Source organism: Emydura macquarii, unplaced genomic scaffold, assembly GCF_026122565.2.
Source record: "Emydura macquarii macquarii isolate MOO-44397 ecotype Brisbane River unplaced genomic scaffold, CSIRO-AGI_Emac_v2 contig_2205, whole genome shotgun sequence".
NCBI classification, from domain to species: Eukaryota; Metazoa; Chordata; order Testudines; family Chelidae; genus Emydura; species Emydura macquarii.
Window position 1 is genome coordinate 7,838,215 of NW_027132342.1, and position 26,552 is coordinate 7,864,766.

Sequence of the window (26,552 nt, forward strand, 5' to 3'; positions counted from 1 at the left end):
TACACTACAGACTTCAGTTGAAATTAGATTTAACAACAGCCAGACTTCTGAAAATGCCTGTTAAAATACAATGTAGTATCTCAATATGTTAACCCACTTTAGCAGGCTTTTATAAAACCAGCATTTTCATCTGGCAGTAATGTGAACAGAACTCCAGAGGTTAGACGAGTTAAAAAATTCGATGTGAAAAACGAATAGAGTAAATTAACAGCCACCCTTGCTCCTGCATTTTACTGAACCCTGGCAGACAGCACAGCAGTTAGCCTCCTATAACACCTTTGCTATTGACTCATTTGTGAGTCATCCCATTTTTAGCAGAGACATCACGTTGCAATTCTGTTGTTAGGAGCCAGAGACATTCGGTAAGAAACAATGTATGCATTTTCAGAGCTGATTCAGACCTGTGTGCAACAGCAGAATAATAATAATGTGCCAGCATCCGTGTGTGTTTCTCTCTCTCTTTCTCTCTCACTGTGAGTGCAGAGCCTCTCAAGTGGTCTGACTGCTGGCTTTATATAAGCACAAACACTACCATTTTAAATCTGAAGACACATTTTTAAATTGTGCTTTTTGGATTATTTATTACCAAATTAATTCCTGGCTGAACCTTTTAAAATACTGCTCCACTTGTTTAAACCAAACTACTTGCATTACCTATAATGAAGTTTTAATTAAGAGAGTATGCTTTTTAAACAAGCTCAGTTGCCGGAAGCTGAAAAGAAAAAGCCTTTAGAGAGATGCAGGTTGGCTTCCCCCCCTCCAAATTCCACATCCGATGTATGTATGAAAGAAAAAACTCTGTGGGTCAGATCCTCAGCTGATGTAAAGCATAGCTCCATTGAACTCAATGGAGCTATGCCAAAATGACACAAACTGAGGATCTGGCCTTCTGGTTCCATGGCAGAAATGCCCTATTTATTCAAACAAAAAATAAATAAATAATAACCACCTCCAAGAAATCACAACAATAGTAAATGCCAGTTCAGAAATACTTAGGTTTAGTGCTATCTCACAAATATTCATTTGTGAGGGAGTTAAATTACCCTTCCAAAGGCATCAGTCTTTTAAGGGCAAGGAGCTAATGAATCCCAGGTTCCCAGCTGTTCTTGACATTTTCCCAATGTTTATGGTGTCCCTGTAGATACTGTACGTTTATGTGATTGCAAATAATAGACTTCTTTGCAGCATAATACATCAATTTTGAATTTAATGCAAGATGAGTTTTTGAGGCACTATATATTACAGCCTTCTATTCTTCAAAAGCTGGAGAAGGTAGCATTTAATAAAGGCTTCTAAATTACAGGAAGGCCTTAATGTTAGATACTCTATTGGGCTTTGGAGAGAAAACTATGTAACAAATGCATTGACCTATTCATTGTAAGGCCAAATATTACCAGAAACCAAAATAGGGTTTTTAAAATTCTTCACTAGACAGTTCAGCAGAATTTTCAAAAGAGCCTAAAGATAAAAATTTTAAAGTGCCAAAGTGACTTAAGTCCCATTTTAAAAGTGATTTAGGCACTTAGTCTGTCCTATTTTTTAAAAAGTGAATCTGACACTTAGGAGTCTAAATGGCATTACACATCAGTAGGATTTCGGCTCCTAAGTCACTTAGGCACTTTGAAAATTTTATCTTAAGAGAATTAAGTGCCAAATCCAATAGGAGTGGGGTGCCTAACTTGCAAATGGGGTACTTGCTTGTCTCAAGCTCAGAGCTCTAGTTATTTGAGTACTGGAAATGCAATAGAAAATTAAACCGAATGTTGCTTCAAGAGATGAATGAGTTACTAGTTTAGGTTTTTTATATATACTGGAGAAAGCTTCCAAACTGACAACCCTGTAGACCACAGACCTCTAACTTTGTTTATCCTTAGAAGCTACAGCATGGGAAGCAATTCAGCAAGCTTATCCACATCAATTTCATCTATGGAAAGCATTCAAAAATCATGAACGAAGCCTAAGAAAGTAATGAGTTTTGCTTTTAAATAAGCAGCTTTTTTAAAAATTGGACATCTTTTTATTAGACTTCTAGGTTTCTGGGACTTTAGGGTGCACATGGTTCACATATTCAGGCTTTTCTCCACAACCATGAGGGCTAGAAATATAGGGGAGTTTTTTGTTTTAAAAAACAAAAAGCAAGATTCTCAGCTGCAGGAGCTGTGGCTTTGAAAACCACTAATTATCACAAGACTCAGGGTAAAATCATGAGTGCACCAACACTGCCCCACCACAACCAGAGAGCAGAATGGAAAGCCTTTAATAAGAATGCAGGGCTCTTCTGTTCAGTAATACTAGGTTCAGTTGCTAACATCCCGCACAAAGATTCAGAGTAGTTAGTGCTGACTCATGCTAGCAGATGGATCCAACTAGGTCCAACTTGGATATAAAGGGGAGGCGGGCACAGAGGGAACTAGGACAGAGGAGGTCCTGGAAGGAAATCCCAGGAGTGAGTGTAGGTCAAGGTTTACTTTGGGTTATTTTGCTGAGTTACCAATAAAGCCATACACCAGGAAACATCTCGTCAATCCTCACAACATTTGGCATTTTTATTAAAGCTCCAGCTGATGGAGTCATGTGATTACACGAGACTCAGCTTCCATTTTAAAAAGTTTCTAGCGTTTGTGGTTGCAGAGAAAAGCTTGAAAATGTGATGGCTAAGGGCTCAAAAAACAGGTGGCAAATAAAAAGATCCCCACATTTATTTTTAAAATCCAGGTAGTTTTTAAGTCAATCTCATGATTTGGGGAGGGGGACAAGACTGACTCACTATTTTGCACCATTGTGTTGGTAACACAGATTCCAAATAGGCTTTAACTCCACCTCCTTAGCACATACTAACATACAACTTGCCTTGCCTGGACTAGAGTTTCAGAAGTTTTTAGCTAGCTCCACCTAACCAGCATGATCTATCACATCTTTAAACCCTAGGGAAGACAAGGCCACAGAGGGCATGTCTACACTGCAATTAAAAACCCACAGCTGGCCCACATCAGCTGACTCAAGCTCACAGGCTCAGTCTAAGGGGCAGTTTAATTGTGATGTAGACGTTCAGGCTTGGGCTGCTCCCTGAGCCCTGGGACCCTCCCACTTCGCAGAATCTTAAAGCCTGGGCACCAGCCTAAGCCTGAGTGTCCACACTGCAGTTCAATAGTCCCCTTAGCCCAAGCCCCACAAGACCGAGTCAGCTGGCATGGGCCAGCCAATGGTTTTTAATTGCAGTGTAGACATACCTACAGCATCTGTATGATCTGCTTTGTATGGGGTAGGATCTTCAAGCCAAATCGTTCACACACACTCATGTGCCTTTACTAGGATCTGAAGACAATCTCAAGGGTGGCTCAGTCTCACTGCTCCATCTATTAGCTTCTCTTTTCTAAAGGTCCAAACCTTCAAACACATTTGGGAGTAATACTTACTGCGATGAGTAGCCCCACTACCTTTGGCAGCATGTGCCATGCACTGGAGTAAGTGTTTGGAGGATCCTTTGGGGCAGAGACCGTCTGCTCTGTGATCTGTACATCTCTCAGCACACATTCAGAACTCAACACATAACCCCGTTTATTTTGTCCTTGGTCTCTTTGCTAAACAGCCCAGTGATTTTGCAATGTGGAAATTGGTCTACTTTGAGAAGAATTAAGACAATCAATTAATGTCACATATGCAATCGCCAGACACTATCAACTGGTTAACACCAATTACCAGCTGGTACATGCCAATATATGACAGGATTCAAACAAGTGACTTAGATGTGAAAGGCTCCCTAGCCCATTACCAACCCCTGAACAACTCAGTCCCCAAGGTAGTCTAGAGGTGTAACAGCGCTCCACTTGCCACCTGTAAACACATTTGCTCCTAACCAAGAGAAAACTTTCCCTAACAATAGTTCTTAGTGGTGCTTTTGTTCAGATAGTAGATGGGAGAGCCCAAGCTCACTGGCAGCAGAATTCGAAGCAGCAGGAAATCTACTCTAATAGAGGCTATAGTCACCAAAACTGGTGATACGACCTTTTTCATACTCTGTGACCCTCTTCTTTTCTTTTTCCATGTCCTTCTCCTGCTTTATGGACAACTGAACCAATGTTCTAGCCTTATAGAAAAAGGTGAATGGGCAAATACTACCACTTAGCAGTTTCATAGGACCTTCCATCCAAAGATCTCAAAGTACTTTACAAACATTAGCGAATTACACCGCCCAGTACCCTGATGGGCTAAAATGAGACACCAGAGTCTGAATAATTTGTCCTTTACATGCAAGTAAAACAAAAACATCCTTCCACTTGGGACTGATACTTTATATCAGATTCATAACACAACAGAATATCCTGGTTAAAGAAAGCAGTCCACTTACCATGACCTTTCCTTCAGTATTCCCATCTGGATAGTGTGGGTTAAGCTGAAAAAGAAAAGCAGTTGTTATAACTTTGTTTCATCATTTTTAAACTGATTTTAAACTCCGCAAGTATCCTATTTTGGTCTCTGGAAAAGAATGGCTCAGCAGTCAGAGCCAGCATCTGTGAATCAGAATTGCAGGGTTAAGTTCCCCTGGCTACAGCTTCACTGTAAAAGGAGAGATGTTTTTCCATTGAGAGACAGAGAACTACCCTGAGTTAACTATGTACAATCCTAGTGGAGACAAGGCACATGTAGTTTTTAATCTCCATGTAGCTAGTCAAAGTCAACACTTGACCTCCCATCTGGGCTTCCCCTTGGCTAACTACACTGAGGTAAAACTATAATACATTGTCTCTGCTAGGATTTTTACGGAGAGCGAAATACACACCTTTTTTTCTGTGCAGGCATAGCCAAATAGACAAGTGTTTAACTGCTGTGTGACTCAGCTTAACCATTATTAGTGAAGATGATAATACTTGCATCATAATGGGGTTGTGAAGCTTTATGCATGAAACTATCATAAAGTGGTGCAAGAAGCTTCGATGAAAGATGCTATACAATTAAATATTATTATTTAACAGTGTTTAATACAATTTAACTTTTGGCAGAGGAAGACCTAGGCAAGGAGATGGCTGTTTATGCAAGTAGACATAAATCCAGACAAATATCCACTCACACACGATGGCTGCATAAAAAAAACTTTTGAAAAAGATTTTACCTCAGTATTTGCAGCATTCCCCAGTATTAGAAATACCTATGAAACATTGCAAATACTGAGATGACATTATATAGTTATTTCAACAAGTCAGTTTTAAGCATGAGCAGTGTGTGTGCATGTCTGAAGGCTACAAATATACGTACAATGGTTTTATTGGCTTAAGTTTGAGGTGGACAACGGTCCAAAAAAAAAAAACAAAAAAAAACACCCACGTGGCAGCAAGTCTCAGAATCCGGGTCTACAGACTTGGCTCAGGCAACAGCACTAAAAATAGTAGCATAGACATTCCCACTCAGGCGGGAGCTTGGGTTTTGAAACTCAGCAAGAGAGGTGGGTCTCCGAGCCTGAACTCCACCCCAAGTGGGAACATCTGCATTGCTCTTTTTATTGCCATCATGTGAGCCCAAGTCTATAGGCCTGGCACTGAGACTCACTGCCACAGACTGGTTAGTTTGTTCATTTTGCAGTGTAGATATACCCAAAATTACCAAAGTGGCGAAGCCACACGTAACTTAATAGGTCAACCCAAATAAAGTATTAGTTAACCAAATTAATTGGTCAAACCAATTTTATACCACACCATCTTGATTTCTGCATCTGCCAAATATTTCACAGAAAACTACAGAAGAAATGAGTCCTTAAACATTTTATTGATCCTCTATTTTTCATACGCTTACCCTTGTCAAGCCAGGCTCCCCTTGTGCCAGACATCCTACTGCAAAGGCCTGAGAGGGAGAGGAAAATTCTAACCAATACTATTTTATGAACTCCTAGAAATTGCCTAGAATAGCTACATAATTATGTCATGCTTTCATGGTCTAATATCACAGTAAGAATACTGACCAGATGATTGTTCTCCTGCTCAGACTGACTTCAGTATTTCCTTTAGCAAGCATGACAGGACTGCAAGTCTGCCTTAACAGTTTGTTTTCTTCCCCACTATGATGCCCATCCCAAATTTTGTCACAAGCTCTTGCTCCCCACAACTTCCCCATTAGAACTCCCAGATAGCTACATTACACAGAAATAGGAAAAGGAGAATGAAGATAATCAACGGATATGGTAATACCAGGGTATAAAATAAATAGGAATGACAGAGGTGGTTACCCTGGTGAGGGAGTGACACTATATGTAAAAGGAAGCATACAGTCAAATAAGCACAAATCTTAAATGAAATAAAACTGCACCACAGAATCTCTATAGATAGAACTGCCATGCTTGAACAATAAGAGTGTAGCAGTAGGAATATGCTACTGACCATCTGACCAGGATGGTGATTGTGAAATGCTACAGTAGGTTAAAAAGGCTATAAAAGCAGAAAGTGCAATAATAATGGAGGATTTCAATGATCTCCATATTGACTGGGTACGTGTCACCTCAAGAAGAGATGCAGAGGTAAACTTTTTAGACACCATTAATAACTGCTTCTTGGAGCAGTTAGTCCTGGAAGCCACAAACGGAGAGACAATTCTTGATTTAGTCCTAAGTGGAGCACAGTAACTGGTCCAAGAGGTGAATGCAGCTGAACTGCTCGGTGATCGTAGCCATGATGTAATTTAACATATTCGTAGGGGGAATAATACTAAAAAACCCCACCATAGTAACATTTAACTTTAAAAAGGGGACTAAAATAAGGACGCTGCTTAGATGGAAATTAAAAGGAGCTGTCACAAGGTTAAAAGCCTGCAAGCAGCATGGGGACTATTTAAACACACCATAATAGAGGCTCAGACTAAATGATACCCCAATGCCCTAAATTAGAAAAGACAATCCAAGGACCAAAAGACTCTCACCTTGGCTAAACAGCAGAATAATGGAGGCAGTTAGAGGCGAAAAGCCATCCTTTAAAATTTGGAGATCAAACCTAAGAGGATAAGTGGAAGGAGCACAAACTCAGGCAAGTTACATGCAAAAGTATAGTAAGGTAGGCCAAGAAAATTTGAGAAGCAACTTGCTAGAGATGCAAAAACTAAAGGGATGAATTTTTTTTTAAAATACATCAGAAACAGGAAGCCTGCCAAACATATAGTGAGGCCACCAGATGACCAAGGTGTTAAAGAAGCAATCAGGAAAGATAAGGTAGGTGCAGAGAAACTAATGAATTCTTTCCATAAGTCTTCACTGCAGATGATGTGGGGGAAGATACCCAACATCAGAGCCATTCTTTTTGGGCAACAGATCTGAAGTACTGTCCCACAAAGATCTCTCAACAGAAGAGGTTTTAGAACAAATTGATAAATTAAACAGTAATAAATCACCAGGACTAATATTCACTCAAGAGTTCTGAAGGAACTCACATGTGAAATTGCAGAACTATTAACAGTAGTATGGAACCTATCACTGAAACAAGCCTCTGTACCACATAACTGGAAGGTAGCTAATATAACACCTTATTTTTTTTTAAAAAGGCTCCAGAAGTGATCCTGGCAACTACAGGCTGGTAAGCCTGACTTCAGTACCAGGCAAATTTGCAGACAATATGAAATTATTCAAGATAGCTAAGACCAAAGCTGACCACAAAAAATTGCAGCGGATCTCACAAAACCAGGTGATCGGGCAACAAAATGACAGATGAAATTCAATACTGATAAGTTCAAGATAATGCACACTGGAAAAAATAATCTCATCTATACAAATATGATAATGGGTTCTAAATTAGCTACTGCCACCCAACAAACAGATCTTGGAATCATTGTAGACAGTTCTCTGAAGACTTCCACTCAATGCACAGCAGCAGTCTAAAAGGCTAATAGAATGTTAAGAACTATAAGGAAATGGATAGAAAATAAGACAGAAAAAAAATATCATAATGCCACTATAAATCCATGGTGTGCCCATACCATGCATTTAATGGCCAGTTCTGGTTGCCCCCATCTAAAAAAGTAGAACTGGAAAAGATTCAGAGAAGGGCAACAAAGATGATCAGTACCATGGAATGACTTCCATACAAGGAGAAACTAAAAAGACTAGTGCTGTTCACCTTAGAAAAGAAACGTTTAAAAGGGTATTCAATAGAGGTCTATAAAATCATGAATGGTATGGAAAAAATGAATAGGGAAGTGTTATATACTCTTTCCCACAATATAAAAACCAGGAGTCAGCTAATGAAATTAACAGGTAGCAGGTTTAATACAAACAAAAGGAAATACATTTTCATACAACACACAATTAACCTGTGGAACTCAATGCCATGGGATGTTGAGATGACCAAAAGTACAACTGAGTTAAAAAGAAAAAAATTAGATCATTTCATGGAGAATAAGTCTATCAATGGCTATTAGCCAAGACAGTCAGGGATGTAACCTCATGCTTAGGGCAAAAGACTTAAGATTGACTGCCAGTAGTTGGGAGGAGAAGATGGGATGGATCTCTCCAAATTGCCCTGTTCTGTACACTCCCCCTGAAGCTCAGGTGCTGGCCACTGTCGGAAGACAGGACATTGGGCTAGATGGACCATCAGTCTGATCCAGTATGGTCATTCTTATGAGAATGTGAGAGTTACTGAACAACCAACAACTAAACATAAAAGACTTATTCAAAAATGGTGTTGTGCTGTTATAGGTGTGATGCTGGCAGACCAGGTGCCAGCTTATGCCAAGGCCCCTGGGCTTCACTGAACACTGACAAAGCATAGCTGAAAACTAGTCTGGTTCACCTGTGTATCAGTATTGTTAAAATAGATATTAGAGTTATAAGGAAGAATTTAGACTTCATGAAATACTTGTGTAATGCCAACAGACCCCCAGTTATCAGGAGGCAGGGTTGAACCTGGGACCTTTGAAGCATATGTTTTTCAGAACCCCTGAGTGACAAAAGTTTTGCCAGCATAAATGCTAGTGTAGACAAGGCCTTAGTGCATGAGCCTCTGGTGCATGAGCCAAAAGCCACTGTGGCTGTTACCTAAGGCTGTAGTAGACTCATTAATCTCTAGATGGTCTAGGTGTCACTAGAAAGGGACAGAGCACCACACCAAGTAGGCATGGGTTACACTTGCAGGATGCTGCATATATTAATCTTACTTATAATATCTGTATCCCATGTTATAGGGTCATACTTAAGTGTTTGTTCTGTAACAATAAAAATGTTTGTTAAGATTGCAAAGCTCCATCCTCCCCGCAGTCAGGGGAGAAACATTACCAAGTGTGAAATACTAGTTTACCATAAGAAGTGTTGTCTCCTCACCAACAAAAGAAGGCCTACAGACCCCAGACAAGCCATTGTGGAACATCCATGGACAAAAGAGTGTTGATTGCTTCTCCCGCACACCCTGAAGAGGGTACATGCACAAGCCCTGATCCCATCACAACTTGAATGGTGGGGGAAGGGAATACAAATGCCTGACCAGAAGAAACTTTAATCCTATGATGCTTGAACACTGAGGGGTGAAGATTTCTAAACATAAGCAAGGGATCCCCAGCTGTTTAGCTTGGGTTATCCCTAAAGGACATAGAGAACTGGCATAGTACAACAATTTTTATTATGTTTTGAAACCTGACTAACTCTCATGTGTTTACCTGCTTTAAACTTGTAAATAACTCTGATATTTCTTTTTCTATTTAGTTAATAAATCTTTAGTTTATTACAGGATTGACTATAAGCAAGTTTTGCCTTTGGTTTGAGATCTGACCCGGGGTAAGTGATTGGTGCTTTGGGACTGGGAGTAACCTGAATATTGATGTGATTTTTGGTATAAGGGATCATCTATTACAAAAGGCAGGCTTGCCTGGGCAGTAAGATAGACCAGGGTGTCCCAGGGGACCATCTGTGACTCCATGTTAAGGCTATTACAGTGGTTTAGGAGTTCACATTTGCTACTTGGTTGGTGAAATCTAAGTATAGAACACAAAATGAATTTGGGGTTTGTGCACTGTTTTTTGACAGTCTGCCCTGAGGTTGGTACTCACAGCATGAAAATAAGGTTTTTAAGTTGTTTCACATTTATTTCAAATCTATTATTTGTGTTGTGGTAGCACCTCGGAGCCCCAGTCATGGACCAGGATTCCATTGTGCTAGGCGCTGTACAAACACAGAACAAAAAGATGGCTCCTGCCCCAAGGAGCTTGAAGTAACTTAAAGTAATTTTATTGAAGTGCCAGTTCTCAGGGTCAAGTACAGGTTCTTCCTGCTTGGCCCACCATGAGGAGTAATAAGTATTCTCAGACCACATTCTGCTCTCAGTTATACCTCTGCAAACTCCACTGCTTTCAACCGAAGTGCTGTGGACAGAATTTGATCCTACAATCAGAATTTAGTTAACAGTCCTATTAATAACATACAATAAGAAAAGCAAAGTGGCTCACTCTTAGTTTTGTTACTGGAGGAAGCATAGAGAAAATTCTTAATACAGGGCAAAATCTTCAGCTGAGCAAAATCTTCAGCTGAGCATTTTTGAGGGGGGGGTTGTTTGTTTGTTTGTTTGTTTGTTTTGGGGGGGGGGGTGTTAAACTAGTAAAATGTTCCCCCCTTCTTGCTTTGTAAAAAATGACTAAACAAGATTTTGCTCAACTTCCCAGAACAATTCACCTTTGGACTGAGACAAAATAAAAACAGAAGGACTCAAATAAAAGCTGAGGTGCATCTTTAATTATAGCATTCTTACCACTGCCACAAAAGCAATAATAAATTATGTTAGGCTAAAGTCTTAATGCTTCAAATCCACTCCTTTTTCTGAGTTATATAATACGCTTTCAGGGTTCCTCAAACAACCTAGTGAACAACAGAAGTGTTGCAAGCAGAATGCTAGTAAAAAATTCCCTCCATGATTATAGAAATCCGGAATTTCTCTGCAGATATTTAGACTGTAAATATGAACACAGAGCTAAAATGGGCCCTATTTGAGCTAAATTATCCTTCTGAGCTTTCTCAGGTCAGTGGATCTGTTACTGTACCATACAGCACTGTATTTCAACAAAAAAGCCAGCACTAGAAGGATGCAGCCAATATATAGTATGACTACTATGCATTGTTAATGACATAGCTCAGATCAGTGGGACTGTACAAATCATTATCGTAACAGCTTCGTTGTGTGCTACTTTTTAAAAATAGGTACAGTACATTTCCGAGAGCTACTTTGGTAATGCAAAACAACTCAACCACACTAGGCCTACAATGCTTGAGTTTCAACAAACTTAGACTGGGGCACTTTTAAGCTTCTGCGGGAGAGGATTTGGGGGGGGGGGGGGGAGAGAGGGGAATAGGAAGGGATAAATAAATAAATAAATAGTTTGGACTTCACACCTCCAATTATTGAAGACCGATTAAGAGAGAGACTAGAAAATGTGTTTCATTGCATAGCAAGTTTTCTGCCACTCAGTTCCATACCTAGACACTGATCACCAAATGCACAAGTAACTACAGAACCGTCATCTGATAAGGACATATCCTGGTTCCTGTGCCACACCTGAATAAAGAAGGTTAACTAAGCAGTCATAAGGAAAGCTGCACTCTACAGGTACTCCTGCAGGCTGAGAGCTAGCGAAATCTGTGTGGGTGCGATGCACGCAAATGGGGGAGATTTTGCATGCAATCAAGCAGTCAGGAATTCGCCAAACTCATCTCTACACAACACCCAGCCCACCTCCAACCATTAGATTCCTAAGGAGTAGATGAAGTACAGCTGTATCATTTCTTTTACAGAACAGCACTATGAGCTATATTCTGACTTGATGCACGTGCGTGCACACACGTAGGGTGACCAGATGGCAAGTATGAAAAATCAGGACAAGAAGTGGGGAGCAAGAGGCGCCTATATAAGACAAAGCCCCAAATATCAGGATTGTCCCTATAAAAACGGGACATCTGTTCACCCTACACACACAGCTCATAAAGATATCAATAGATGTTGTGAGAGTTTTTCTCCATAATGTGGTCCAATGAGCACGTGCGCACTAGTAACTAGCAATTTGCACAGTTTAATTGATTGGAGCAGTTTGTGACTGACTCCAGTTCACTAGGAAGCTGAAACTGCTCAGGGATGAGAGCTTTGAGGGTGATTAGTGAATGGAAATCAAAGGCAGAGAGAGGGTGCTCAGGACCACCGGAAGGTTCTCAGCACCTCATAGGATCATACAATTAAAAAGGAACTTCACTGAAACAGAATTCCCTAGATCAGCATTTACAATAAGAGGGATTCAGAGTACACAGAATGTAATACCTTCTTTTAAATCTAGACAGTACTAGTAAATACTCGCCACCTCTGCAGAGTTATGTACTCAGACTGTGACCCAAGTTTGTCTTATGTAACATGCCAGCTAAGTGTGATAAGTCTCACTCTAGTGGCTAGTCCATGTAGAGGATAAGAGCTTAGAACCAATTGCAAAGATCTGCATGCTGGTGCTGAAATTCCTGTGTTCGACCCCTGTTGATAGTGTGCACTGGTGGAGACTTTTACGAAGTGGTGGCCCATAAGATGACCCATCATTCTCAGTGTGGGAGCACTCTAGGGCCCCAGATGAGATCAGGGCTGCCATACTAGGCATTGCTACAACACACATAGTAAAAGACAGTCCTGATTCTGAAAAGCTTACAATCTAAATAGGTAAGACAGAACAGGGGTGAAACAAAGGCACTATTACCCCATTTTACAAATGGGGAACTGAGTCAGAGACAGGGCTTTTTAAGTGACTTGCCCTAGATCACACAGGAAGTCTGTTGCAGAGCCAGGAACTGAACTCCTGAATTCCAGCCCAGTGCCTGCAGACCTCATATGCCTAGACGAGCATGTAAAATTCTGCCCAAGCATGTGGTATGGTTACCTATAGGAGCTAGTCCATAGAAAGGATAAGCACCTGCTACTACCACGAGTTAAGAGAACTACTCTATTAGATCAAATGGTAAAGACTCACTTCTGAAGGTCCCAAGCTCTATTGCACTTACTGTAGTCAAAATAAAGTTCTTAAGTTTCCGAAGGGCGTGAATCATATCGAATCCTGTGCTAAGGACATATTATTGGCTAAATTAGTGTCTCATTAATATATTGTTGCCATTTTTCTGCATTTCTCTGTCATAAGGTATATTTTACATCCAGCAATTTAAATTACATATTTCAGTTTACAGTGCAGATGAATGGCTTGAAATTTTCACATTTAAAGATAAACGAATACAGTTAAAGTGCCTGAAAAGGGCTATTTTTAGATGCTCCCTAATTAAGGGGAAAGAGAAAAAGTCATACCAATTTTAGACAAATTTTGTTTAAAAGGAAAAGAACATTTAAAATGTCTATTCAGGAAAAAAAATGAAGTTGCCAAATTTCAACTCAATGAGCATTTTAATGACTGGGTTAAAAAACAGCATTTCTAATGGAAACACTGAGACAAAAAATTAAAGAAGCTAATTCAAACACAAAGCAGTTTCCATTTCATTTGACAACCAGCTCGTTAACACTGCACCAAATCAACAGGAGCAACATGCTAAAAGAAAAAAAATACACTTCCCATATCTTTCATCTTCATTAGGCTTGTTTTGTTCTCTGCTAATGGCACACTGATGAGCTTTCAATACATGCAAAGGACTTTTGCACACATTCAGTGGGACTTTTGCTATTATATTAGCTTGCTTTAAGAAATATTGGTGGTGTCTATACTTAGCTAGATTCTGTGCAACATCCCTGAAGCATTTGGCACAGAGTTCCTGATGGGTTATTAGACATGATACTCTAGATAATCTTCCTTAGAAGTAGGTTTCAATTCTCAAAGCCTTTTATTGGGGAGATTTTTTTAAATTATTTTTTTTAAAGCCTTGCTTTTACTTCCTGGCTGAAGAAAGACTGGATTGAAGGCACTGCTTAGAAAACATACAGAACAGACCAGAGCAATGTCCAGGGAGAAAACACCATTGCTGAAGCTACTTTGTGATGCATAAGTGACATTAATTGGACAGAGACACTCAGTGGAGAATTTCCCTTGTGCAGGTAAACAATAGGCCAGTGGAAAGCTAGAATGAGAATTAGCTCTAACTCATTCTGTGCCAGCTCTTCCCCAATCCCTGGTGTCAGAGGAAAGAGGAGGCATATGAGGGGTATTTCAGGAAGAAAGGAAAAGAAGCGGCTGAAGAGCAAAGCTCCACTATGCCCATATTTCCACTGCTTTAAGACTGATGCTTTACACCAGTGGCATTAACAAGAGCTGTTCCTTGTGAAGCTCCTATTTGTTCAGGGGCAGCATGGTTGAGGATCAGGGGGCCACAACTGGCTCCATATAGCTCCCCTATCCCTTACTGTCCTAGTGAACTCAGGTACAGTAGAGAACCTGCCCCACAGGTTCTGATTCTCAGTTCCACCAAGCCCTGAAGAGCACAGGATGTGAGGGGGAGGAAAAAGTGCCTGTAAGCTCCCCTGGCATTTTCCTGTATGTGAGGGTAGTCTCCCAGCATAAGCTAGAACAGCCTCCTGGTCCTCAATCTCAATATTGATCATACAGAAAAACACATTCACTTCTTCGTGGGGTTAAGATCTCACAATAAGTATCCCTTATATCTTCCAGTCATCTTTTAACAAAACTAGAGGATACCAGATTTGACATCCTTGATATTTCTACCGTTAAAAACAAACAAATAAAACCCTTAAAAAAAAAAAAAAGACTCTCAAATCCTTGTGGACCTTGTTCACACATCAGAAGGAAGGAAAAGTCTAATTTGTTTTAAAGATCCTCAGGGTGATCTTTTTTTAAAAGATTGGTGGATAAGCCCAAAATGAAGCAAAATGCAATAAGTGCCAGACAGGAAAGGAGAAAACCAACAGATCACTGATTTTCAAGAATGTAAGTGGTTATTATAACCATTAAATAATAAACATCATATTTTATGCTTTTACAATGCCTTGCACCCTGAAGCAGATTTATACAAGCACCACTGAAACACAGCCAACACTGAGCTGGGTGGAAATAGCCGGGTAGAAAACTGACACACAGTTCACTACACAAAACAACTTTTGGCTGAAGCACACTTGGACAAAGCCCTTGCTCCTAGGGCTCGATTTTCAAAGATATTTGGGCATCTAAAGATGCAGAGAGGTGCCTAGTGGGATTTTCAGAAATGCCAAAAAGCAGGTTAGGTGCCTAATTCACATTTATTTAAATGGAAGTTACAAGCCTATCCTGCTTAGGTGCTTTGAAAATCCCAATAGGCACCTGCTGGCATTATTAGGTGCTTAAATACATTTGAAAACATGGCCTTTCATGTCTTGGGATCTTCAGCGCCCATGCTGGGCGGCAGGTTTTTCCAACTTATTAACTACAAGTTACAAACAACAGATAATAAAACAACCAGCAAAGTACTTGCTAACATTGTCCCTTTAAAGAGCTCAAATCAAGCGGGCACGAGCCCTGCAGAACAGGTCAGAGTGGCTCTGTAAATCAGTAATCCAGTCTCGCTTCTTTAGTCTCTGTACGTCTTTCATCTTTGCATACATAACTAAATTATTCTTCATTCCTTATATTTGGGAGGGAGGAGGGGGGTTAAACCTCTACCCATGAGACAGTTAAAAAGATAAACCCCCCAGAGTGCTTCACACTATAATTCTGGCATTCCCTTTGACCGTAGGGCCCAACCAACACAATTTATTGGAACATTATGTTGACTTTTAACCAGGACATTTAAAAAAAACCAACACTGTCTTAATAAAGAGTGGATTTTGAAGCAACCTCCAGATAACTAAGTTCTACTCTGTTCTATCATTAAATTAATTTTTTGTTTTAAAAATTATTCCAATGTCAGGGCTGTCTGATGAGTTAAGGATTGAGTGTGTACTGCCATCTGGTGGTGGTTTCTCCTCTTTGCAAATAGCTGATACGGACCTTAAGGAAAAGATAACTCTAAAATTCAGTCATACCCAAACACAGCCATTCGTTTCAAGTTATTGGCTTCACTGTTTCTTTTGGGATAAGGGACTTTGCAGAATTCACTACTCATCATAATCATCGTGGCAAACCCCAAGGGGACATGGTATCCTTGTTGATTGAGCACTAGCCGGATCAATCTCTGGCTAGGTGATCTGGCTGGATATTCAGCTGACGTCCATCACGGGCAATCTGAGTGTGTCACTGAAGCTTTGGTCACCTATGTGACCGCTGGTCTTGTAGTGGCTTGCCTTGGTACCCAGGCTTTGGAATTTGTTGGTCTTCTAGTCTAATTATATGTCCACATCAAGAAAGCAGCGAAAACCAAACTAGTGATGATGGAGGCGGTTGCTGGGTTCAGCTTCAAATCTCCTTGTTTTTGCTTTGGTCCTTCCACTTAATATGGAGCAGCTGACAAACTCTGAGAATCAAGAACGTCAACACAGTGTGCTGGTTGGCACCAGGGGAGAAAACGCAGTGCTCCTGGCTAGATGCAGTAGTTGCAGTACCTGCACAGAGCAGTTGCTGGCTGGAGCCAGAGGAACAAGGAAAGTGCTCCTGGTGGATGACTGGAACCCAAGCAAGACTTCAACCCTGAGGTAAGGGTGAAGCTGAAGGTGCTGGGGCTCAGAAGGGAAGTGGCTCAGTGAAATGCAGCAGCAAGTAGTTAAAGGGTGCTATTTATAGGGTCTCTGGATTGGGACCCAGAGTAGCAGCTAAGCCTAAGGTCTCACCCCTCCTCCTCCTCCCCCTCCCACACACATACACACACAGGCCACAGCTGCTTCAGAAGAAGGTGCAAGGAAACCCATTACAGAATAACCTGCATATAGGGGAAGTGTCTTCTTCACTCCAAGAAGTTAATCTTTACTTCTAAAGCATGAGGACTGATATTCCTTTTATGTTTTTATCCTAGCTAGTGTTTACTCTGGTGGATCTTACTCATACAAATATCTAACCCTTTTTCTAATCCTACTATATTCCTCAGGTTCTTGCAGCATGTGTTAATTATGTATTGTTGGGCGCTGGGAACATATTTTCTTGTATCAGTTTTAATTTTAAATTGCATTGAGCTAAACTCACCCTTGTACAACTCTAGTTACTTTAATACTGATACACCAGGATTCATTTGGCCCTGACCATCCACGTAAAGGTCATACTCTTTTGTTATTTATTATATATTATTCTTTACTAATGCTTTTTTAAAAAAGCTAACAGACATCATATGAAAAGGAATAAATTTTAAAAGGATGTAGAACAGCAGTTCTCAGATTAATTTTCCAGAGAATGATGTAAATGAACTTCTATCAACTTCTCTCAAACATCTTGGACACAAGCTTCTCTACAGACATTTAGAATGTGGGGGGAGGGGGGGCGGGGGGGAGTGGAGACAGAAGGGAGGGACATTACCTGAAAGAGGAACATGAATAACTTTTAATAACCTCTGATGTGAGAGTTGCTGGCAAGTAGTTTAGAACAGAGTTTTGTGAAATTCAGCAGTTTTGATTGAATCTGAAACTCAAAGAGGAACTCCAAACAAGCCCAAAAACCCAACCCCCCAAAAAACCAAACTTCACTTAGTTTGAACACAAACCCCTACTTCAGACAACAGCTGAACCTGAAACACAGCTAACCTTTTGAAGAAAGTGGTCCAACTTTCACATGTGCCATGAACCCCAAAACTATGTGCTCTATGAGGTTTAGGATTTGTAATGAAGGATTCCTCAGCTGGACTGTAGTTCAGAACAAAACTAACTGTTGGGCTGTTCCAGTTTAAGGCCTGAAATTTGATCCATGCAGGAAGACTAAGATGTCTGTGCAAAGTCCCACCTAAAGTCATCAGAATGTCACATGGGCACGTGTCTGTACAGGCAGATCAGACTGCAGGATCCAGGCCTAAGCCTGAATGGAGTGAGAAATGACAGGCCAGGTTCATCTCCGGTGCAACTCCACTGACTTAGAAGGAATTACTCTGGTGTGCACGAGTGCAGGATTTGGCCCTTGGTACTTATATTACCTTATCACAACAATCCTGGAAACAAAAATAAAATATGGGAAGTTATACCTGAGTTATACCTTAAACGTAAAACAGCAATAAAGGGATAATCAATTGTATTTAGGGGACACTTATATTTCATAGCATCCAAGCACAAAAAGTATCTCACAAAAAATAAAAAGCTGTCCAAGTAGTTAAAAAAGGCAACACAGCCCTATAACCAAGGAGATCTGAGGAACGCTGTAATATATGCCTCAATAGCTCATCAAGCCAACCACTATACAAAAACCTCTCAGAAGAATATAGATATCATTATACATACTATTTATGGGTGCAAATTTTAAGAAGTCTTTTGGCTACCTGAAGTCAATGGGATTTTTGCACGAATGAAAATCCCAGTCACATGAATTTAATACCTGACATGTCTTCTGGCCCCATAAGCATGTACGTAAGGCCCACTGACTTCAAAGACAAGCATGTGCTTAAGGGCTTTGCTGAATCAGTGCCTCTATTTGGGATGCACTGTGGACGTGGCACTGAACTGGGAGTCAGGAGACCAGAGTTCAGTTCCTAGCTCTACCACTGACCTTTGTGCAGGTCATTTCACCTCCGTTTGCCCTGCTACCAGTTGCCTGTCTTGTCTCTTGAAATTATAAGCTTTTCAGGGCAGAGTCTCTTACTATAAGTTTATACACCTAGCACAGTGGAGACCTGATCGTAGCTGAGGCCTCTAGGTGCTACTGGAATATAACTAAAATAATAGTAATTTGAAGACTATCCTGCATTTGCAGAGAGATGGATTAATGATCTAGCAAGTTGTTTCTATCTCCAATTTCTAACATCCTATAAAATTCAAAGGTGCCAACTTATCTCCTTCATTTTAACTCAACCAGAATATAGTTATGGCAGAGTAAAAGAACATAGTTACCATGGCAGATTTACTACCAGATCTGGCCATGAATCCAAAAAGCCCCATTCTGTTCAATGAAGTAAAAGAGAATTATCATGAACTCTCCTAACAAATTCCATGATATCATATACATTTTTGTCTGCGTTTACGATGTCTTGTCGCCATTGTATGTGGTTGTCTATGCAGCGGTCTCTGAACAAGGTAGAACATGACATTCGTACATGTACTTATGTTCATTTTAGTGTAGTAATGTAGTAATTTAACTGGAGAAGTTAAATATGAAATGACAGTCTTAACCCTGAATTTCTTGCTTTTATAGCTTGCTGCATTTAAAGTCCTCAAATAGCAAGTGTTGATACATTTTCCAATAGAGATTTCTCAGTTTTGTAATCACAGAACCAGTGGCACATACACACACACACGCACGCACAAGAGTATCAGAGGTGTGTGTTTTAGCTTAGCACAATCAATAAGCCGCCATCCAGTTCAAAGAGACTTTTATCCTGGTGATTAGAATATCACAAAGGTTAGTTTTGGTCATGAGAAAGACACAGCTGCCTGGGTCCTAACCTGGAGCATCTGAAATGCTGTTCATGTTGAATGCAGGCAGCTCCAAGCCAAGAGAGGGATTTGGGAGCATTCTACATTGGATACATGTACTGAAAGAAATAAAACAATTGGAAAAGACTAACACTTTGCAGCACCATAATTTCTCACCTAACCTTACAAATCACCAGGGGGCTGGGTGGAGGAGGAATAGCATGACCAGATGTCCCGATATTTTCAGGATCTTACCAATATAATGGCCTTCGCAACCTATTACCTACTTCCCTCATCCTGATTTTTCACACTTGCTATCTAAGCACCCTGGGGATGGAGGTGAGGGGCAATTTAAAACTGACTTGCAGAATCTGCGCTGTATCCAGTACTAGGAAAGAACCTTAAACTACTGACTACAAAGATCAGAGTATCTCTGAGCTGGATCTTAGCCCAGTTCCACTGTCTTCAGATGAGGATGCAGCTCAGTTCTTTGGGACCAAATCCTGGCTCCACAGAAATCAATGGCAAAATTCCCCTTGACTTCAGTGGAGTCAGGATTTAAAGAAGTTTTCCAGCAGGAGATCTGGCTCAGGGCTGCCTTCTGATTTCACTGTCTGGGGAGTGTTGGGGCCTGAGGGATCAGCATTTTAAACACCGGTCACTTGGGAGCCATCCCCACCCACTCACATCCTACAGCAGAGCCCTCTATGGGAGAGACCTAGCTGATGTACAGAAGGATGCAACAAATAAAATCAGGTTGTAAAAAATGATCAGTCACGATTTACACTAGCTCAACTGTGACAGAACTTGTACCATCAGACTGGGGAGAAAAAAAGTTTAAAGTTATTCATGAATTTTTGTTTTGTTTGTATTTATTATTCCACTCTAGATATCTTTATCGCAGAGGCTTAACCAAAACGAAGTAATGCCAATGTGTGACGCTGTTGATAATTCATGCCAGGAGTAATCTCTCTGTGCTGCAAGAGTACAGATAAGCACTCAGTAAGCTTTGCCCAATTGATTTAAAGTTACCTCATGCACATTAAGTGCCTGCCTGCTTGTTTATAAATCTTTGTCGTGGACGTCTGGCTGGCGTGTCATGCCTGACATGTGAACTGTACAAAAGGCGGTTCACAGGCTTTTATTACAGGATTTACCTTTAATATCTCCACCAGCAGGTTTTTCACACTTCATAGATGCAGTAGTTAATGCTGCTCTCAAGTCACAGTGAATAACCTTTTATTACGCTGTGTCTATGCTACTCTCCGTACTGAAAACCTTATTGCCTGTGATTTCCTTATGAAAGCCAAAAGAGAGGTTTAGAGACTCTAAACTCAGATTCAGCACACAATGCCGTATACCCCCATTTACCTGAAGATTTAGGATGCCCTCTTTAAAACATTTGGACAAATGAGACCTTAGATGAAAGTGGAGCCAGCCAACACTCTTGAAGATACACTTAAAGATTGTCCAATTCAGGTCCCCACCCTCACAAAGGCAGTGAAGAAATAGCCTTTCTTCTACTCTAATCTTGTCTATTTAGCCTGCAACCTCTTCATGGTAAGTCTGTCTTTTACAAGATGTATGCATAGCACCTGGCACAACAGGGCTCTGCTCTTGGCTGGGGGCACCAGCCACCACTGTAATAGAAATAAATACATAAAGATAGAAGAGATCCAGCTGGCTTCAGACAAGCTACACAGCTGCATTCTGGGGGCACACCAAAGAAGTGAGGTTGGCCAGCAAGCTGTAAAGGGATTGTCACAGTGTCAGGGTTAACTGCACCTTTGACCTCCCTCTAGGGCACCCACTTAAGGTGCTGACTGGGAGTCTGAACCTATCTTGAGCAGAGACCCACTTCTCCCTCTCTCCAGACTGGGGGTTTAGTTTTGCAGTTCTTCTGTGTTTCACTGTGATATCCCCAGCAGGTCTGACTGGGGTCCAGCACCTCTGGTTAACCTCTCTCCAGGGGCTGCAGCAGTGCGTACCAGTTACCAAGCAGCCTTCACAAAGCAAAAAATGTTTGTTCTTTAGGGTAAAAGCAGGACAGAGAAAATATAAAAAAAAAACCAAAAACATCTCTATTCTCCTGCTACAAGCTTACCTGAGGTCACCCCTCAGTCTTATGGGGCCTTGTAAGCCAAAGTCCTTCCAACCCTTCAGCATAGGTTGGGGCCTCTCTTGGACAGAGAGTCCTGGCTGTTTACTGAGGCCTTGTCTACATTACAAAGGTAAGCTCACCTATGTTAGGTTGACTTACAGCCACCGCATTAATGACTGCACTGGCTGATGTCCACACTACCTTCCTTGGGTCAGTGGAGTGCGCCCTCACCAGAGCTCTTCCACCCACCTAAGTGGGGCAGTGTGTGGAGCTGAGAGCAGCTTCTCCCCTCCCCGTTCCCCACCAGGAGAGGAGAAGCCACCTGGGGCTTCTCACCCCTGGGGAGTGGGGTCCAGCTGCTTAGCCCTCCAGGGGAACATGAGGAAGGGGCAGCTGGGCTCTACTTGCCTGGCTTTCTTGTCAATTTCATGACTCCAGCCAAGCTGTGAAACTGACAAGAATGACAGACAACAGCCCATGTAAGGAAAATGCAGTGCCTACACCCACGCTGTGTCGCCTGTACTACACAGATATAAGCCCTACACCTCTTGTTGAGGCTTTTATTATGTCGGCATAGCAGGAGAGTTACATCTATGGGAGGAGCAATTCAGTGTGTGCGCCTCCATTGTTTTGTCAGCAAAAGCAGACACCGGCAACACCAGTGTGTTGGTCCACAGAAATTTTCATCATCATTTCAAGGGTTCCATTAAATCTCTCAACCAGCCCCTATGTCTGGGAGGGGGTGGGAGAGTAGGGAGATGACCAGAAGTGCTGAACCCCACATTTCTCCCAAAGACCTTCATGGAGGGCAGACAAAGTTTGCCCCCAATCAGTCAAATCCTCATGGGGAAACCTCACCTGAATATTTCTAGCAAAGTGTCAGCCATATTGTCTGTCTCTATAGAGGACAGAGCTACTGCTCCTGGTCGACCAGTGGCATAATTTACCACCACGAAGCTACACATTTTCTCCAGTCAGGTAACTTTTGCTAAAGGGCCCCATGATGCCCACAGCAAGCCTCTGCAAGGATTCCTCTGTGAAGAGAAGGAGGGATCAGGGCAACCTTACTCTTGTCCTGGCCCCTCCCCACCTTCTGGCATGGGTCACAAGATTTACAGTATTTCTGTATGTCTCAAAAATCCAGGCCAGTAGAAATCCTAGAGTAGGCATCGTTTAGTCCGTGTATTCCCCTATGCCCCAAAAAAGACATATCATGAGCTAAGCTAAGAGGCCTAAGTCAGTACTTTTGTGGTGCTATCAACAGTCTCCATGTTTCCCTTGGGCACAACACTCCCAGAGAGCTATCCACCCTCTACAGAGCAGCCCCTGATCTCTCAGAAACCTTTCCAGGTGTCATTCTGTCACGGGCCAGATAAGGGAGACAGCTGCAGCCCTAAGTTTTTCTAGGGCAGGGTCAGTCTCATCAAGAGCTGGGAGGCTAGGCTCAGTCTGCTCCCTGGGACCTACTTCCCCACTACTTGATCCCTCTGAGGTCAAAGTTCCTCAGCAGCAGGACCCAGCTCAGCTCCAGGGCATGCACTCACAACGCCAGGCAGCAGCGCACAGCTGCGTCTCTGCCTGTTGGCTTTCAGATCAGAGTCAGAGCCAAAGGCTGTTTTCTGCTTTTGGCTCTGAGTAACTACCCAAGTGGCTTGGGGCCACGATTTCAAGTCATTCCCCAACAAGACCTCTACTGGTAGCTGGGACAGCCTTAGGTCCCTGACTGTCACCCAGTTTCAAATAGTTCTGAGTCTCTGGGACTTGGAAAGAAGGTCCCATCATTCCCTGAATGATCAGGAGTCGATGAGGGATAATTCTCGAGTGCTGCACCAGAGTTACTTCGGTCCCAGTATCTCTCCTTCCCTAGGCCCTTTTCCCATCCACCTCCACACCAGTTTTGTTGATTCTTCTTTGGGGTCTGAAAGAGACAGGTTTATTGACCGAACCATCAGGGCTGGATCTGGCTCTGCTCTAGGTGGGGTCACTGCCACCGCTGCAGGTTACCACCAACCCTTGGTCTATCCAGCACCTTATGACTATTCTTGTTGCAATAAAACCATTTCAGATCTCCAGATTCTTTCCTGGGGACCCAGTTAGGGTTTGCCCCCAAATCTGTCTCGAGTCCATTCTCCAGTCTAACTACGTCCTGGTTGGAGGGTCTGCTTTTCCTTGAATTTTTTAAATCAAACACAGGCAGAGTATCCACATATTGGCCCATTTCCCAGCTACGATCTCGTCTCTAGACCTTGTCTATTAATCATGATTTTTAGGCTGGGGTACGTCAAGAGTTTGTAGAATTGTTCTAAACCCATTAATTTGTAGACCTCATCAACCATGGTAAACCTTCAACCAGTTCCGCAGTTTCTTACATAACCCCAAATTTGGGCTGACACATAAGCATAGATCATATGCCCTTCTCTCTGAACACCCTGAAACCTTCTCCAAACTGACTCTTGAAGCATATAGAACATCGCTGCAAAGCTTGTTCATATGTCCAAAAATTAATGTTTATAGTCCCCTCTGCCCCTATTGGTGAAAATATCTAGGATCTTCTCTGACAGTAATGGAGTCAGATACCGTGCCATGTCCTCCTGCCCCACCTTACTCAAATCACACCCCAGTTTGAAACTCATCCTTCTTATCCCCTTCCTAAACCAAGGAAATAATTTGGAGCCGATCCAACGGGGATATGTACATGCTGTCTGTCTCCACCTACTGGAACAGAGTTTTGCTGGTGCAGTCTCTCCTTACTGAGCTGGTATCAATTATCCTCCGCTCTCGCTCTCCCTCCCCCGCCCCCGGTGGCTTGTTGTCCTCTCTGTCCTGGATCTGATGCTGCTTCTCCTGTTCTGCTCTCTCACTCCCTATCTGCAAACAGCTGTGCTTCCAGATGCAGTCTGTCCCTCTCCAGCTATAGCTTCTCTTGTGGACAGACTGAATCAGAGCAATTCCTATTGTAGTAGTGCACTCAGTCTGGATGCAGCATGGCTGCTGCCCCCGACAACCTCTTCGCTACTTCCCTCCAGGGAGGTGTCCCCAAGATTCCCCTGCCCACCGGATTCTCTGCAAGTGGACTGGATGTTCCCTGTGATCCTGCCCCCTCATTCCTTTTCTGGTCCTCAAAGCATTCCAGCATATCAGATTGACTAGCTGTGCCTTTGTCCACTCCTTAGCGTTGAGCTGCCTTTCCCTGCGTATCTAAACCAGCTAACTTTCTTTTTTTATATATATATATATATTTTCCCCAGTCTCGCTCCTTGCTATTCCTTTCCTGAAAAGATGAGGCTTTTCTCTGTGCTCTTCCTTTCTACACTACTTGCATTCAATGCTTTGGAACTTTATTGGCATAGACCACACATACTGCCACCACATGTCACAGTTTCAGGATTAACTGCACCTCTCAACTCCCTCCTGGTCTTCCTTTGAGGGCATCCACTTAAGGTTTTAGACTCCCAGCCATCACCGATCTCAGGCAGAGACCAATGTCTCTCCCGCTCCAGACCAGGGATTTAGACTTACAGTCCCTCTGCACTTCACTGTGATTTCCCCAACAGATCTGACTGAGGTCCACCACCTGAAGTTAACCTCTCTTGAGGAGCTACAACAATGTGTACCAGCCACCACAAAGCAAAATACGTTTATTCTTAGGGTAAAAGCAGAGAAAAACAAACAAACAAAAAAGTTCCTATACTCATGCTAAAAGTTTACCATTTTATGTGGCCCTTGTTAGCCAAAGTCCTGCCAACCCTTCTGCAAGCCCCACCCCATCCCGTGGACAGAGAACCCTGTCTGTTTACTGAATCAAAAGAAGTCCCTGGGTCAATTTAACTCAGCCATTTTATACCAAAAGCCCTTTCTTTGTCTGTTGGCTCCTGGAAGATCCAGTATCTGCTAGCCAGCCTAAGGGTGGTACCTCTCTGAAGGTTTCATAATGTCAATGATTAGCCTTAATCACCCCACTGCTGTTTTTAGTTCCGGGAGAAGCTATGGTAACCCTCCCCATAGAGTTGCATACAATCCCTGGCCCACAATGATACATAAACCATCCATAAACATAATACAATATGGCCCCCAATTAGACTGCAGATAGTTGCAGTATCTGTCACAGGTAACTTGCTCCACATTCACCCAGACACAGAGTTTAGGTTTACCGGAATTCCAGTTACACTGTGCATAGTTTATACCAAAGCTGTTTAAAAGGCTATTAACTTCAACAGCTCTTAAAGTAAAAATAGGATTGGTATTTGTAAAGTCCTGGAGATATTATTCATATGAATATTCTTCACATTCTTGGCAATAACTAGATATGTGAAGACTCCTGATAATCCATGACTGGTCTCACTCTGAACTCAGTGCATATCTTGAGAGAATTCTGGGAGTTAAGGCAGTAATGTGTGGATATTAATGACTTGTCTACACACAGAGAAATGGCTTAAGTTAAATTGGTTTAGTTCAATCAGTATAACTTCCGTGTGTGGACTCTCATACTGGTTTAAAATTGGTTATAATCAGTATAGCTTGCATGTGAACATTTACAAGTGCAAGCTAGTGTGCAAGCAAAAGCCAAATTGATATAAGCCAGATTTAAACTGATGTGAATGTCCACACATAGCATCGCACTGATTTAACCAGATCAATATAAAAATCACACCCTTAGTTATTATATCAGTACAGTGTCCCATGTACAACCAGGCCTAAGACAGAGCAGATAAAGAGGATCAATAAAACTCATAACTACTTTATTAGAAAATCTCATGATCACAATTAAGGAAGCTTCTAATTGCCCCCCTTCAGATTTTTCCAGATGGTCTTTATTTTGGGTAGGCTTTTGGGAAGGGGAGGGAGAGAAGCACGTATGTGTCTTGCAAAGTATTTTGTTGCTCTTTGGGGGCCAGCACAACACCACATCAGAACTAAAGCGAGTTGAAAAATGCCCCCACCCTTCCCGAAAAAAAAAATTTGTGGAATATTCTGTTGGGGGGGGCGGGGTGCGGATGATGATCAAAATTTAGAATTTGTCAACCAGCTCTAATGACAACATATTGTCATAACAAATATCAAGA

At 41.8% G+C, this 26,552-nt stretch overlaps 1 protein-coding gene across 2 annotated transcripts in view; it reads right to left on the reverse strand.

The window, feature by feature from the left end:
- The window catches only part of ITPR2 (inositol 1,4,5-trisphosphate receptor type 2), a 328,286-nt gene that overhangs the window by 221,683 nt on the left and 80,051 nt on the right, over nucleotides 1-26,552 (reverse strand). For both annotated transcript variants that reach the window (XM_067559269.1, XM_067559270.1), the window contains exon 10: nucleotides 4,349-4,393. In XM_067559269.1, the coding sequence (XP_067415370.1) occupies nucleotides 4,349-4,393 (45 nt within the window). The remainder of the gene's footprint in view (nucleotides 1-4,348; nucleotides 4,394-26,552) is intronic.